The 15,373-nt window shown below is 36.1% G+C and overlaps 1 protein-coding gene across 2 annotated transcripts in view; it reads left to right on the forward strand.

The window, feature by feature from the left end:
- Positions 1 to 15,373, forward strand: part of NETO1 (neuropilin and tolloid like 1) — a 66,945-nt gene that overhangs the window by 7,283 nt on the left and 44,289 nt on the right. For both annotated transcript variants that reach the window (XM_065629244.1, XM_065629245.1), the window contains exon 4: positions 7,574 to 7,822. In XM_065629244.1, the coding sequence (XP_065485316.1) occupies positions 7,574 to 7,822 (249 nt within the window). The remainder of the gene's footprint in view (positions 1 to 7,573; positions 7,823 to 15,373) is intronic.

The raw sequence follows: 15,373 nt of genomic DNA on the forward strand, positions 1-15,373 counted from the left end.
ATGAAATTCCACACTGACAAGTTTGTAGCAATGTATAAGAAAAAGAATAATCCAAACTCAACAGACATCTTTTTATATTTTAGGGGAAAAATCAATCTGGGAAAAAAAAAGTTTAACAGAATTTCTTACAACATTGTTACTTTCTGCTTCTTCTGCAGCCATAATCAACCGTTTGGATCGTACCACGGTATTTTAAAACCCACAATGGTAGCAGCTCTATTAGTATATAATTTGATAAGAAACATGCATATTCTACAACATTTTCAAATCTGATCTCCTCCTGTTTATTTCCATCTACCTAAAAAGATCAGGAATAGTCATGTATGAAAAATGTGACAAAAATAAGCACACTTCAAGTGGCTTCTGGCTGCTGTCAAATACCAAGTACCAAGCTCGGGGAACTGTTATGATCTGTAACAGTGTTCCCACATTACTATTTCTCCTTTGTATGTCTCAGTTCAGCACACCAGGACTGTATATGCCATACTGACAACCATGTGATGCAAGTTTAAATACGTGTACAATTCACCAGGTTCCTTCCTGCCTGCTTAAAATCATAGAATCATAAAATGTCCTGAGTTAGAAGGGACCCACAAGGATCGTCGAGTCCAACTCCTGTCCCTGTGTATGACAACCCCACAGTTGTGTATGTGTATGACAACCCCACACCCATGTGTCTGAGGGCATCATCCAGTCTCTTCTTGAACACTGTCAGGCTTGGGGCCGTGACACCTCCCTGGGGAGCCTGTTCCAGTGCTCCAACACCCTCTGGGTGAAGAACCTTTTCCTAATGTCTAATCTAAACTTCCCCTGGCACATCTTCCTGCCATTCCCTCAGGTTCTGTCATTGGTCACCAAAGAGAAGACATCGGCGCCTATCCCTCCTCATCCCCTTGTGAGGAAGCTGTAGACCAGGATGAGGTCTCCCCTCAGTCTCCTCTTCTCCAGGCTGAAGAAACCAAGTGACTTTAGCTGCTCCTTATACAGCTTCCTCTCCAAGACCTTTGCCAACTTCATAGCCCTCTTCTGGACACTATCCAGTAGGTTAGTATCTTTTTTATACTGTGGCACTCAGAACTGCACACAGCGCTCCAGGTGAGGCCGCACCAGTGCAGAGCAGAGCGGGACAATCACCTCCCTCACCCAGCTGGCAACGCTGTGCTTCATGCACACCAGGACATGGTTGGCCCTCTTGGCTGCCAGGGCACACTGTTGGCTCATGTTCAACTTGTCATCGACCAGAACCCCCAGATCCCTCTCCACAGAGCTGCTCTCCAGCATCTCGTCCCCTGGTCTGTATGTATGGCCAGTGTTGCCGTGTCCCAGGTGCAAAATCTGGTACTTGCCCTTGATGAACTTCATGCGGTTGGTGATTGCCCAGTTCTTCAGTTTGTCCAGATCACTCTGCAGGACCTCTCTGTCCTTGAGAGTATCAACAGTTCCTCCCAATTTTGTGTCATCATCAAACTTACTTGGCATTACCTCAAGTCCTGAGTCTAAGTCATTTATGAAGACACTGAAGAGTGCTGGCCCTAAGATGGATCCCTGCAGAACCCTGCTAGTGACTGGTCACCAGCCCAACATAACCCCGTTTTCTAGAACCCTTTGAGCCTTGCCCATCACCCAATCGCTCACCCACTATATTTTGTGTTTATCCAGCTGTATGCTGGACATCTTGTCCAGGTGGATACTGTGAAAGACAGTATCAAGGGCTTTGCTGAAATCCAAAAAGATCACATTGATAGGCTTCCTTGGTCAACTAGGTGGGTAACCTGATCGTAGAACAAAATTAAGTTTGTTAAGCAGGACTTTCCCCTCATGAACCCGTGCTGACTGGAACCAATGACTGCACTCTTGTTCAGATGTTTTTCAATAACTCCCACAACAATCTTCTCCATGGTTTTGCCAGGAACAGAATTGAGGTTGCTTGCTTTCACTCCTTCATTTTTTGCTATCAAACACAATCTAGGGTAAATTCTGATGGCTTCCCTCAAGCACAATTTCTACTGATTTTAGTGGACTTGAGTGAGGACTCCAGCAGGTAGTGTATTGTAATAAAATTGAATTTCACCTCATGATACAATTTTTGCCCCACATTGTTGCTCATCTAAAATGTATGCAAGCCTTTTATCATTTCCTACTTTGGTGAAGTAAAGGAGCTGGCAAAAATTGCCATGATCATAGATGGTGAGTTTCTAAAAGAGAAGAGGATTTCTGACTGCAGAGGCTTCTATCCTAGCAGTCAAAGGCATACTCAGTTCAAACAGCTAGAAGTTTCTTTTTCTTTTCCTTTTTTTTTCCTTTTTTTTTCTATTATAGTATTAATGATAATTAACTACTGGAATAACTAGGAATTTTAAAGTCCAGATTGGATACCTTTATAAAAGAAATCCTTTAGGTCATCCAGAAGTCAAGGACTCAGTATAAAAAATATTATGCTATAGAGGAGCTTCTGATGAATCCCATCTGCCTTTCAAAATGCATTGAGAATTTTTTTCTTTCTTTTCTTTCTTTTTTTTTTTCCTCCTAGTCTTATTTGGTATGTAAAAAATGTAGGAAATAGATGAGTGTACACATTAAATTCCCTGTTGGGCTCAAATTCACCCTTGTTTTGCATATTCATGACTCTAACCTGGCAAAATTCACAGCTGCCTGGAACAACTGCAGCAGTGGCAGCATTAGGCTTTGCCAGACTGCAGAAAATTTGGCATGTATGCTGCAAAAGAAAATTTGCACAGGAGAGTTTGTAGGAGTAAAGGCTTTTGTTTGTGTCAAAAATATTTGAAGAGTGTAGTCATACTGTACACAAGATTTCTTCAGAATTGTTTTGGAAATCCTGCAAGTGGCATACTTATAAGATTTTATCCATTCTTCAATTTTTAATAGTTAAATTCTTATTTATAAATATAGGTATGGACTGGAGTTGCTTTACAGAGATATGAAATAAATCTTCCATTTTATATGTTTGTGGACATTTAGAGTTAGCTCTCTTGAAGGTCTTCCATGTTTTCACTAGAGATCATTAAACTCTTTAATCCTAGATATTTCACAAATGTTACAAAATGGTCACGTATCACTGTGTGAACAATCTCTGCTCAAAGTCCTTTTGTGATTTTTGTGTTCTAAAAGTTTTCATCAAAACCAAGTAAGAATCCTCTTTTAAAAGGAGGCTTTAGGTGACTTTCTTATCAATAATAGCTGGACAACAAGGAGGATCAAGGATTATTGAAAACTATTAGTACTGTAGCAGCTCAGATAGATGGGTTAGCTGTTGAGTTTAATGTCTCATTTCCACATATCTGGTAAATTGAAACAGATTTTTTGCTTAAATTCAGCTATTAGTTACACAGACTTAGAGGCTGATCAGAATTAAAACTTTAGTTGTGAGGTTTTGCTGCAACTGTTCTTCTGCCACAAGTTGGAACCCAATGGCTTTTTTTCATCGAATGTAAAATCTTAAAACAGCATTTATGTAAGACAATTAGATGAAAAATATGACAAAACATGCAAGCATTAAGTAGTCTTTCCATGTTATTAAAATTTTTTGAAGAAAGATAATTGAAAGCCAAGTATGGAAGATATTTGAGATTTGAAGTAAAATCATTTTATGAGACAGCTTCAATGGATTTCGTTTGGACTTGACAACAACTTTTCCTGACATTGTAGCCACAGAAAAAGTTTGGAAGACATGAATGGTCTTTACCTGTGAATAAAGATACCAGAAATGACCACTCCATCCCTCCTTTTGTGATTAGATGGCCAGATTCCAACGCAGTTTGGAATAATTGAATATTCTAGGCTTTTTGTTTGGTTGGTTTGGTTTTCTGTTACTATACATACATTATTATTAGTCATTGTTCCAGACTTGTTCTCACTCTATTTCTGTATGTTTTACTGTGACCACATTTGCACACACTTTGTTTCGAAAGCTGTGGCACAAGACATGTGTTTATATAATACCTGCTTGTTTTAGCTCCTGTTTGGCAAAGAAACCCTTTGCTAAAGACAGAGTGTAAGTCTAGAACAATAACTTTTTGTCTAGAAGGAAATTAAAATTGAGAGTTTGAATTGTGTATTTTTGTTCCTTATGGTCGTTTCCAGGATGATTTAAATAGCTTTGTTTCTTAGGTAGGTTATTGCAAACAAACATTTAACCTTTAAATATTGTACAAGACCAAGCACAGAGATGCATTTAAAAGCATGTGATGAAAAAGTGCATGGATGCATGTATAGCACCCCTTCCTCCCTCCCCTTGCCCAATCTTTTCTGATACCCACAGTCCTCACAGTTACAGAAACACATTATGTTGCATTCCTGAGAAGAGTTAAGAAAAAGGGCCTTGTCCTGTTTGGTCTAGCTTGCAGAACAGGCTGGGACACAAGGCAGTACCTATCCTAATACCTAAAACAGGTCAGGAAATGTTCACAGGCCTTAAGGCTGATAATGCACAATCACACATGTATAAATTAACTCCTTTCACCTTCCCAGTCAAGAGTACAGATACAAACTGCTTGCTGTGAATAGTACTTCACTGATGTCAGCCTAAGAACGGGTTTTAGCAGTCCTGACTGGCATGGCCAAAATGATGCCAGGAGGTGATTTTAACATTTAAGGAGTGTGAATAGCAGTGGTCCAACCCCGAAATTCATCCCCCAGCCTTGTTTTATTTAGCAGTGGAGAAACAGTGTTAATTAATAGTCAGTGCTCCATTCTTAAAGTGAAGCAACCTCTACACATAGGAACTTTGAGGGAAAGCAGCAACTCTTCAGCACTCTTCGAGCTGATGTGATTCTTTCCGATCCCCCAGCAACAGCTGAGTTTCACTAGCAAAAGCCTCATCTTGACTGTATTGAAAAATAAATAAAAGCAGAGAAGAGTAAACCATAGTCATATTCTCATCAAAAAACTAGTTTGCAATGTGAAATTCAGAGAGCTACATGGAGGTTGTGGAAATTGTGCTTTCACCGAGTCAATACATCTCATGTGCACCTCTGTAGGCCTGTCTTTTACCCACAAAGACTCATTTAATATTACACTGAGGCTATAACCGAGCTCCTTTTCAACACCAAAAATCATATCGAATGACTGCTATAACTCAGAGGGTAACTCATGCTCGTTTTTATCCTATCTTACATGAATCTTGGATTCAAAGAAGACCTGTTAAGTGTTTGACTATGGGACAGCACTTGTAAGCCTGCTTTTGATATGAAATAGAGTACTGAAGGCCTAATACAGGAAGTTTATAAAGGACAAAAGTGTTACATTAGTGACATAAGCCATTTTTGAAGCAGATACCTCTTTGTTGCCGTGGAAATCAGAGCAGCCATGCACTGTGGTATGATGCTGTCTGACACTAACAATACTATCAGAAGTCATCTTCATATTTAGTTTGCAACATCATAACATTACTATAAAGCTTTAGGTAGGTTAATAGCATAGTATTTGAAAAGTGCATATACAGAATTTTCAAGCCATAATGAGCATTTTTAAGATTGCCTAAAGCGTAGTCAGGATGGAGTTTCTGACACCTGACTCTGCAGTCTATATGTGAATGAGGAGGAGTTCTCAACAAATCTCCTTACATGGAATAAGAGCATACAAAATAGGATCCCAGATCGAAAGGTGCTGATTTCTCTCTTCTACCCTACTGTTGCTTAGTTAAGTTTAAATCAATACATGTTACAAATACGTGAAGCCAAGGGCAGAAACATCTGAATAAAATTAATTAATGATGTTTTCCAATTATTTAGTCTTTTACTGTGATCTAAAAGATCTGCTTTGGTCTTCAAACCTCACCCAGCCTAGCATTAATAAGATCTTATTTCGATGCTTTATTATCTGATTTTAATTTTGTAAGTTTTTTCACACTTTCAAAGTAGCTTCATTTCCATTGACCAGTGCAGGTATATGTAAAGTTTTAGGTTTTGATTTTGCTACTGAATTTGTGCACAAAGATCACAAATTTATACCACTGTAAAGTGGTATAAATAAGAACAAGCCAATAGTAAGTACTTCTCTAATCGTGAATGTCTTCAATTTGAGAACAGTAGATAAGATTTATTTATGATGTTAAATTAAATATTTCAATAAATATCAGTCAATTATATTAATATTGAAAGTGAAGCTATTAAATAAGCTTTCTTCTCAAATAATGTGTTTTATTAACCTCTTCAATGCTTCTTATGAAATGATACTGTATTTATTTACATGGAATAGTTCTAAATGGGATATGACTGTGCTTTTATGTAAAGATTATAAGATTTACCTGAGGTCTTCTTATTTCATTTTAAATAGTCTCCCTTCTTATGTGAGTAATAAGTTCAGCCCAAAAGTTTTATTTTAAAACATTTCAAAATACATACAAAATCTAGGTTGTCACTACAGTGATAGTTTTCCTGTTACTTCTGAGGAAAGAAATGGAAGGATATTGACTACTGGAGTGGCAGTAGTTTCCATGCTAAGCTTATGCACTGAGCTTGAAGTTTGATCCTGCATGTTTTCATGTGAAAGGAATGGTAAGTCAGGCACAGCTCATAGCAATTTCAACTCTTCTAATATGTGTTAAGTGTAGGACAGGATCCCATGAGAGGCACAGCAGAGACACAACATACCCTTGTCTTAGCGGGAGGTTTTGTCAGCAAAAGGCTGTATCGCACCATGATCTAGACACTGAAGGCATACATGTTTTGCTATGGACAGGATTCAGTGTAGGAACAGTGCACCCCGGGGATGCTGTATAAGAAAAATTTGTAGACAAAACTATTTTTTTTCTCCTTTTAAGAAAATACTTTAGTATCATATACTATAGTTCGATGAGTTTTTCAATTTTGTTTTATGCAGGATATGCCAGGGAATGTTTGTTTTAGAGATCATTCTGACTGCCATTAACCTTAGTATCTATGAATAAAGGTGTTTTTATGTCTAATCAAGCGACCACTATAAAGTTTCTTCAGGGTTTTCAGTAGAATATTATTGGCTCTTCAGTTAGATGTTAATTTTGCTTCATGCTTATCCAGTTTCTGAAGTGAGAATTCACTACACTTGCCCTTATGTTTTAAATGAGATGATAAGTAATTCTGAGTATAAGCAATTACACTCAAACTTGTCATTGACTGCAATACATATAGGAAGAAAATTTGTCCTTATTGTAGTACAGTTCTGATCAGTTTTTTCTTCATCTTTGTAAGCATTAGGTAAAAACTTTATTCTGATTAACATTCGCCTCTCCCCTTGCCAAATATGAGATAACACTGTTTTCCAGATACATAAGTTTCTTAGAAGTATTTTATGTTTGAACCCCTTGTTCTCAACCTGTGTTTTGCTTTACATCATTGATATCTCTTAGTTTGGCTAAGAACTGCTGTCGTGAACACTTTTTTAAAGGAAAAGAATAGACAAGTAAGCTAATGCCGTAAAATCTATAAAAATATAGATATATTAATTTTCAAACAAGTTTTTATGCAAAACGTTAAGATGTATAAAAAATTGATATATTTGATTTTCTTTAATTTTGTTTTAGGTTTGAAGGGTTTTGGATTAGAAAATAATAAGATAATTTTCTTTTCATCTCTAGCTGCCCCTAGACAATGCATTGAACTACACTTTGATGAAAAATATTCCATAGAGCCTTCTTGGGAGTGTAAATTTGACCATATTGAAGTACGAGATGGACCTTTTGGCTTTTCCCCAATCATTGGACGTTTCTGTGGACAGCAAAATCCACCTATGATAAAATCCAGTGGCAGATTCCTATGGATTAAATTTTTTGCTGATGGTGAGCTGGAATCTATTGGGTTTTCTGCTCGGTATAATTTTACACCTGGTGAGTACAAACCATCACAATTTTTCATAGAAAAAGCTTAGCATGGTAACTTCGCTGATGATGTGTAATTGTGCTGTTGAATAATATCTTTAAATGGGACTATGTTTATTATCAAGGAAAGTTTTATGTTAACAGATGATAGAAAAATTATAGAAGGCATATATATCTTTGGCATAACAAGTAAGGCTTATTCAAGGAAGAAATTTTCAATACATTTTTGTCTAAGATGCATGTATTCAGCCTCTGTAGTTTTTAAGACAATGGTTTCAATCAAATTCTATTATAGAAAATCATTCAAAATGCTTCATGGGAAGTTATGTGTTTTATGCTTGATTGTAAAAGTGTGCAGCTTTTCTTTCAAAATGATCATTGATGAAGTATTCTAATAAAAAAAATATAGTTATCTCAGAAAATTCCATCATTGCTTTTCCACTTCACCAATCATTTCCCCGGCTGAAGAGTGGAATAGTTCTCCCTTTTCAATAAAGCAAACTATTACAAGTATTGCCAGAGGAAGTGTGAGGTTCAAATAGTAAAATCTATTAAATATTTTTTCTAAAAATGATGTAAATGTTAACTGTAATTGTACAACTATTCCTTGTCACTTTTTAAATTTAATTCATTAAAGTAAAGCAAAATTCATACTCATACTTTCCATTAATTCTCTTCCTTTCCCCACTTATTAATGAAAGATCGCTGATTTTAAATTTCATTTTTGGCTGCAGCTACAATATACTGCACTGCACTGCTGGATTTGACGTAGTTCTGTACCTTCTTATGTATTGAGTGATGAGTCATCCCTTAATATAGCTCACTCTAAAGCACTGTAATTATTATGTAATTTTGTCAATTATGTCACTATTGTTTCAGCTAAATTGTTGTATTAGATCGACAATATTCTTTATAATATCTGCTAAAATTAACAGGCCCCAAATTCTGTTTGCTTAATTATTCCAGTATCTTCACAGAAGATAGCAGGACTACTTGAATGTTCCTCTATGTGGTCTTCTTTCCCTGATGCAAGGAAAATAGTTATAAAATTACCCAGCATAGTTCAATTTTAAGTTAAAGATGCTGTCTTCCACAGGGTAAACATATTTAGCAGGTTCGAACAGCAACAGAACACAGATTTCCTGTAGTAAATAACCTGATAGCCAGATATATGTACCCATTTTAAATGCAAAGACAATAGATGAAATATTATTATATCCACACATACTTGTGTCTGAAAAGTGAATTAAATTTGTGTTTCTCATTTACCACGGCTCTGTGGGCTTATGCCTTTTTCCTTCCCACCTCTGCCAAAAGTTCTTTGTTTTAGATTTCATGTCCTTCCTGTTTCAAAGGGTCATGTATTATGGCTGGAAAGATGTCCATTGCACAATCTGCAGTTTGTTCTGTCTAAAAAACTCTCAAGTGAAAAAGAGCTTCATGGACCATGTTTTATTGTCATTCCTTTTCTACTGATGTAAGTTGCAATTCTGCACAGAGATCAATGCTGGTGAACTGCTCTAGCATTTTTTTTTCCTTTTTTCTCTCTATAGATTTCAGTAAGAAGCTCTGCATATGATAGAGGGTTTTGAGGAATATTGGCCAAAATGAGAATATGATTAATCTGACAAGTGCAAAACAGCACTGCTGCCTCCTTGATCACCAGTAACAGGAAGCAGTTCTCATTCTGCATGATTACTTGACCAGTCCTTTACTACGTAGGCACGGATAAGGCTTAACATTTTCAGATCTGTTTTCCAAATGTATACAGTGGGAGGGGTCACTGTCAACTCATCAAAAAGAGTGATGGCTTTCAAGAGTGTGTAAAAGAGTAGAATAGAGAGCAATTGCCTCCAGAAATTATCATCTAAATCATCTAGATCCATCTCCGGTAGTGACAACTTATGCAATTAAATTATGAAGAAAGGAGAGACCAGAAAAAAATTTCAGCTAACCTCTCTTTAAAGAACATTAAGACAATCACCCAAAGCAAAGACTCATTTGGAAACTATTGCTGTCTAGAGCAGCTGAGCACTTAGGGGAGAGGCAGTGGGCTGCCTCCATCTCACTGGGCGCAACCAGCACACTCTGCCTAACTGCAGCCTGCGTTGGAGGCTTTCTCCATCCCAGTGACAAGCACAACAGAGATATTTCTTTAGCACCAGTAATCTTTGATGTTCCCCACCTGTGTGGTACCCACCCACCCCTGAACTGTTCCTCAGCTGCCACTTTTGCATTCACTATCTTGATGGAGGCCCTGGTTTTGCCGATAAAGACAGGAAATGTGATGTTAAATGTATGGGTCTGTGGCAAGATTTTTTAAAAAGTGAGTAAATTTGACTAAATTGAAGATTTATTATTATTTGAATGGTACCTGGAGAAGCAGGGAAAGAAATTATTTGCTGTGTTTCCAGGGTGTACAAAAACGGCTAACTAGATGAAGTTGAAAAAAAAAGATCAATTAGGATATCAGGAAAAATGTTCCGATTAAGATCTATTAATCTGTGCTAATGTAAAGAGCCGTGTCACTTGAGACATTTTAAAACTAGCTTGGATCAAGTCCTAAAGAAAAAGAATTATGTAGAAAAGTCCTGAGGAATAGACTAACATTTTGCAATTACTAGAGCCTTTCTGTTCAATAATTACTTTGAGTTCTTGGTACTGAGATGGTTGGAACTCCATCCACTGATGCAAATGTCCAGTGGAGTCTCGGCAGTCTCTCAACAGACTGAGGTTTCAAGCATCTTGAAACAAATGTAATTCTCTTGCCATAAATTCCATTCCATTTAAATAGATCTTTTTTTCCAGAGAGCTATTTAGTAATATATATATTTATATTTATATATATTTAGTATATAGTAATGATTACTCTAACAGGTAAGATCTATCAGAAGAAACAACTTTAACGACAAATCCAGAAATACACACAAAGCCAACACAAATGCACTAAGTGGTAAAAACACAGAAAATTTAGCAAAAAAGTTCTTTATTAAGAGGATAATTTAGGCTTTCACTTTATTAATTATAGAGTTAAGCAAGATGTGGTTGAACGAATCAGTACATATAGTATAAGAATCAACTATTTTAAATGTCAAAACTCTGGGTTAAAGGAAGAAGTTGTCTTTTTCTTTTATATTATTACATCCGAATACCAGTAATAACCAGATGCAATTTGGATGTAAAGTAAATTTTCAACAATTTTCAATCATGAGAGTTTATAAGCAAAAACGCTCATATTTACTGTTTATGTGTTTTTTTAACTATTTTTTATTGTTAAATACTGATTAACTGTCATCATTTCTAAATGGAACTATCTGAACCTATGAAACCCTCATAAACGTATGTAAACTTTTTTTTTCCCCCCAAATCTCGTGTATAAAAGAAGTAACATCAGACTACAGTATTTTCAGATTGCTCTGGTTCATTGTTGGTGCAAATATGATTGGCTAGAGAAAGACACACGAGAAAAGTCACACTATCATTCTTGCTTGCTCTTGTTTTGTCATTCTTTGGCCCTTTTAAAGGCCTACAGCTGTAATTGAATTTCTCACCTCGGGGTCCTTGGACTCAATTGGTTACCCTCATTTTTCCTAAAAAGTTATGTCTCAAGAGCATTTTCCAAAATGGTGTTGAATCACTGTTTTCTGTAGAAAAATTCAAGTATACTTATTGTTGACAAGCATTCTTTAAAATGAGTCAGTTTTTAAGTGTAGACAAGGATTCAGAGAGAGGATAGGTTTATTTGACCTTTCTTACTCAGCTAGAATAATCAGATTTCTGTTTATCCTGGTCTCTGATTTTGCGGGACAGTGGCTTAAGATAGCACATCATTACTTTAAGTTCCTTCACTTAGTAGAAGCCATCTGTGTTTTTATTTAGCCTCATTAATATAAAGGTCAGTCAGTAATGTTTTCTGTTCAACTGAAAAAGAAAAAAGTGGACTGTAAAACACTCTCTAATCAGCATAAGGGTACTTTTACATCACCATTTCAGAGTAATAGAATAATGACATCATAAATCTTGAGGGGAAACAAACAAACAAACAACAACAAACAACAAAACCAAAAACCCCTCAAAACAAACAAAATTCTTCCTGATTGGGTAATTTCTATATTTTAGAACTACTGAAAAATGTATTGTGAATTTATTAAATTTGAACACACTTTTCAAGAATTTAGTACCATTCAACTTAGTGTTGTCTACAGACTTGCTGAGGATGCACTCAATCCCACTGTCCATGTCATTGATGAAGATATTAAGCAGTACTCATCCCAGTACAGAGCCCTGAGGGATACCACTTGTCGCTGATCTCTATCTTGATATTGACCCATTGACCACTACCCTCTGGGTGTGACCATCCAACCGATTCCTCATCCAACAAGCAGTCCACCCATCAAATCCATATCTATCCAATTTGGAGAGAAGGTGTTGTGGGAGATCATGTCAAAGGCCTTACAGAAGTCTGGATAGATGATGTCTATGGCTCTTCCCTATTCCACTGATGTAGTCACTCCATCATAGAAGGCCACTAGGTTGGCAACCAACTTGTAATCCAGTCGAGTCTTTTGAGGAACAATAAACAACTCAGAGCCATGTGACTTTGAATGAGTCAATCTTTTTCCTTTGGGATAAGAGTTGGTTTAGAATTAGAAGAAATTACTCATCATGTCTCTTCCTTCAAACTTTTGAGCCAGAACCTTCTGACATTTTTTTTTTGGTGTGTGGATTTGTCTCGTTTATTGATATTTCTAGCCCTAAATACTTCAAATTTTTATAAGCAACTTCCTTGAGTTATGAACTTTTAGTGTGTTCATACAAGTGCACAAGAGTCAGGCACTACATTTCTGGTCTTGTGAATGACAATGAATTTCACTGTAACATCTAGGATGTTGTATTTGCATGTTACATTGAAAATCATAATCAGCTACATAAATATTGTCCTTTCAAGGGAACTTAATTTGCTTTGTGCTTTTCTATAGATTCTATTAACTTACATAAATGCAGGATTAGACCCAGAGTATTTCAGTACCTTAAATATGACAATGTAATGGATAATACATTTATTTTAAACTTCAAGTGAAAAATAATTCCTTGTGTGGAGCAAATGGATATTTAAAAGATCTACAGGATGCTTAGGTCCCATATTATTTTTTGTTATCACATACTTATGTTTTTCTTGCTACATTACCCAAAAGACAACTACAGAACTTCTTGTTTTAGAAATCACTGCATGCTGGGAGTATCTTACTACCAATAGAAAGCAGCTAAACGCTTGAGTTCCTACTGTGTTGAGCTTTGTTGTGAGAATAAAAGGAATAGAAAATAAGGTATATTTTTAAGTTTCTAATGCTGAAAGAAAGAAGAAACCCTATTGCATGGTTTGATAAAAGCTGCATTAGCTAGGGACATTAGAGTTGCATTTATATTGACTGTGTCCGAATATTGGAGTGAAGGGGCTTTCCAAGTTATGTAGTGTTATCTCACACACTAGGTCTGCAAGCAGCAAGTTTCAAACTCATACCATAAATGTTTAAATTCATATCCCTCTGTTGATGGATCTTAAAAGGCATTCAGAGTTAATTTTATTTGTGTATTTTCTTCTTCAGTGATTGTTATGGAAGATTGTTCCAGGATCCAAATTATTAGGAACTTCCTTCTGATTTCTTAACTAAAATTACTCACAGCCAACTTATGTCTTTTCCTTCTTATACCAACATTACTTTTTAGCTTTGAAACTCTTTGTCATGTTATAAGCTTAGAGATGGCAGTCATCTCTTTTTTTAAGATGCCAGTTTGCTTGTCTACACAAGCCAAATTCTGGTATTCCCCTTTTATGCCATAGGCTTTTTGTTCCCCGTGCCATTGTTGCCATCCCACCTTCATCCAAGAACTTCTTCTCTCCTTCTGTTCCACAACAAGTTGAATACAACCTTCTAGAGGAGGTTTACTAAGATATTGTACTGCAGAAAAGGTACAAATTATTCTTTTCTACCTCTACAAAAAATACCTCACTTGATATGAAAGTGATCTCACGAATAAAGGTGATTATGGTGTTGCACAGCTAAATACTATTAACAGAGGAGCCACATTTCTCTGACAAAAAGTAGGTATTTTCTGAAGCACCTGGGAGCAACTTTTAACAAGCTTAGATGTACATTCAAACATAACACTAGAAAATCAACATTTTTAGATTAAGCTATGTTTTTACACCACTATTCTCATAATTCTCAAAATAGCTCATATTATTACTTAATACAGAACAATTAAAATTAAATCTTAGGGGCAGGAGAGGATTTTCCTTAAATATGGTCCTTTTCCTATGCGCTTTCCCCTGAGGATATACTTTTGGCTTTATGCAAATACTGTACTGAATTAGCTTAACCTTAGGTCTGATACAGAGTGATTAACCTTTGCTTTGAACACTTGCAAAATGTGGGAATAACCAGTGAGTCCTGGCTTTTGTTTTCCCTATTAATTCTTGATTTTTCTATAAAGTTTGTGAAACACTTGGAAATGACAGAGCAGGGAAGATAATATGGAATTTGTACTGAGCAGAAAGACTGGGTAATCCCCTTCCACAAGTGTTTGGAAATGACTTGTTTACAATGAGAATTTTCACTACTAATATACATATTCAGAATAACACCTCCAAAACCTGTTGTTAAGTATTTTAGTAGTTCTCATTCAAACATTCTAACACCTATTACTTCAGGGAAAAAAAGAGAAACTTTGTGCCTCATATGTAATGAATAAGGAGTTTTTGAATACTCTTCAAAGTTGTTCCAGTTCTTTTGACTTCCTTGTCTGGCAGATTTTCTAATAGCTCTTACGGGGATGCACTTCTGGCTGATTGTGTTGTGGCCTCATCCTGGCAACACTGTTGTCTATAATAGTTCCTTTTAGTGACCTTGGCAATATGGATATCTGCAGAGATTCTGCTGACATTGAAGCAATTCTTTTTCTTTACTTATCCATTCCTTAAGCTGTTGAATATTCATCTTTATGTATTGTATCTACAGGTTTCTGATGAGTTATGGGTATGGCAAATAAATTTTGACAATCATGTCAGTGTCTTTGTCTAATCAACATGACTGCGACCCTTCTGTTAGAGAAATTATTTTTTATTCTAGGCACAGAGTTGCAAGTAGTTTGACTCTAGCTATCCTTATAGAAAATGATGCTTTTACATTAGATACAAACCTGTGTTTATATAATTTGTTTTCAGTCACTCATATTTGTTAATTTGGTATTTGCATAGGTTCAAGTAACTGTGTTGATTTTGTTGTTATCGTCTGTTTGTTTAATGAAATATCTCTCAACTCTAACAGCAATAAGTAACGATCTTTATTGACATATTTAGCTTTCCTTAACATATTTTTTACTCTTTGAATACTGCTTCTAGCTAATTCTCTGAAGAAATGTACACAAACCCCTTTTAGAAAGCTCCCAGTCCTCCGTAACTAATAAAAAGAGTTCTTGCCCAAAAATTTGTAGCTCTGATTCCGCACACTACAATCTTTGGAAAAGTCAGTCATGTTTCTGTTTCTAGAATTGAATATT

Source organism: Caloenas nicobarica, chromosome 2 (genome assembly GCF_036013445.1).
Source record: "Caloenas nicobarica isolate bCalNic1 chromosome 2, bCalNic1.hap1, whole genome shotgun sequence".
Taxonomy (NCBI): domain Eukaryota; kingdom Metazoa; phylum Chordata; class Aves; order Columbiformes; family Columbidae; genus Caloenas; species Caloenas nicobarica.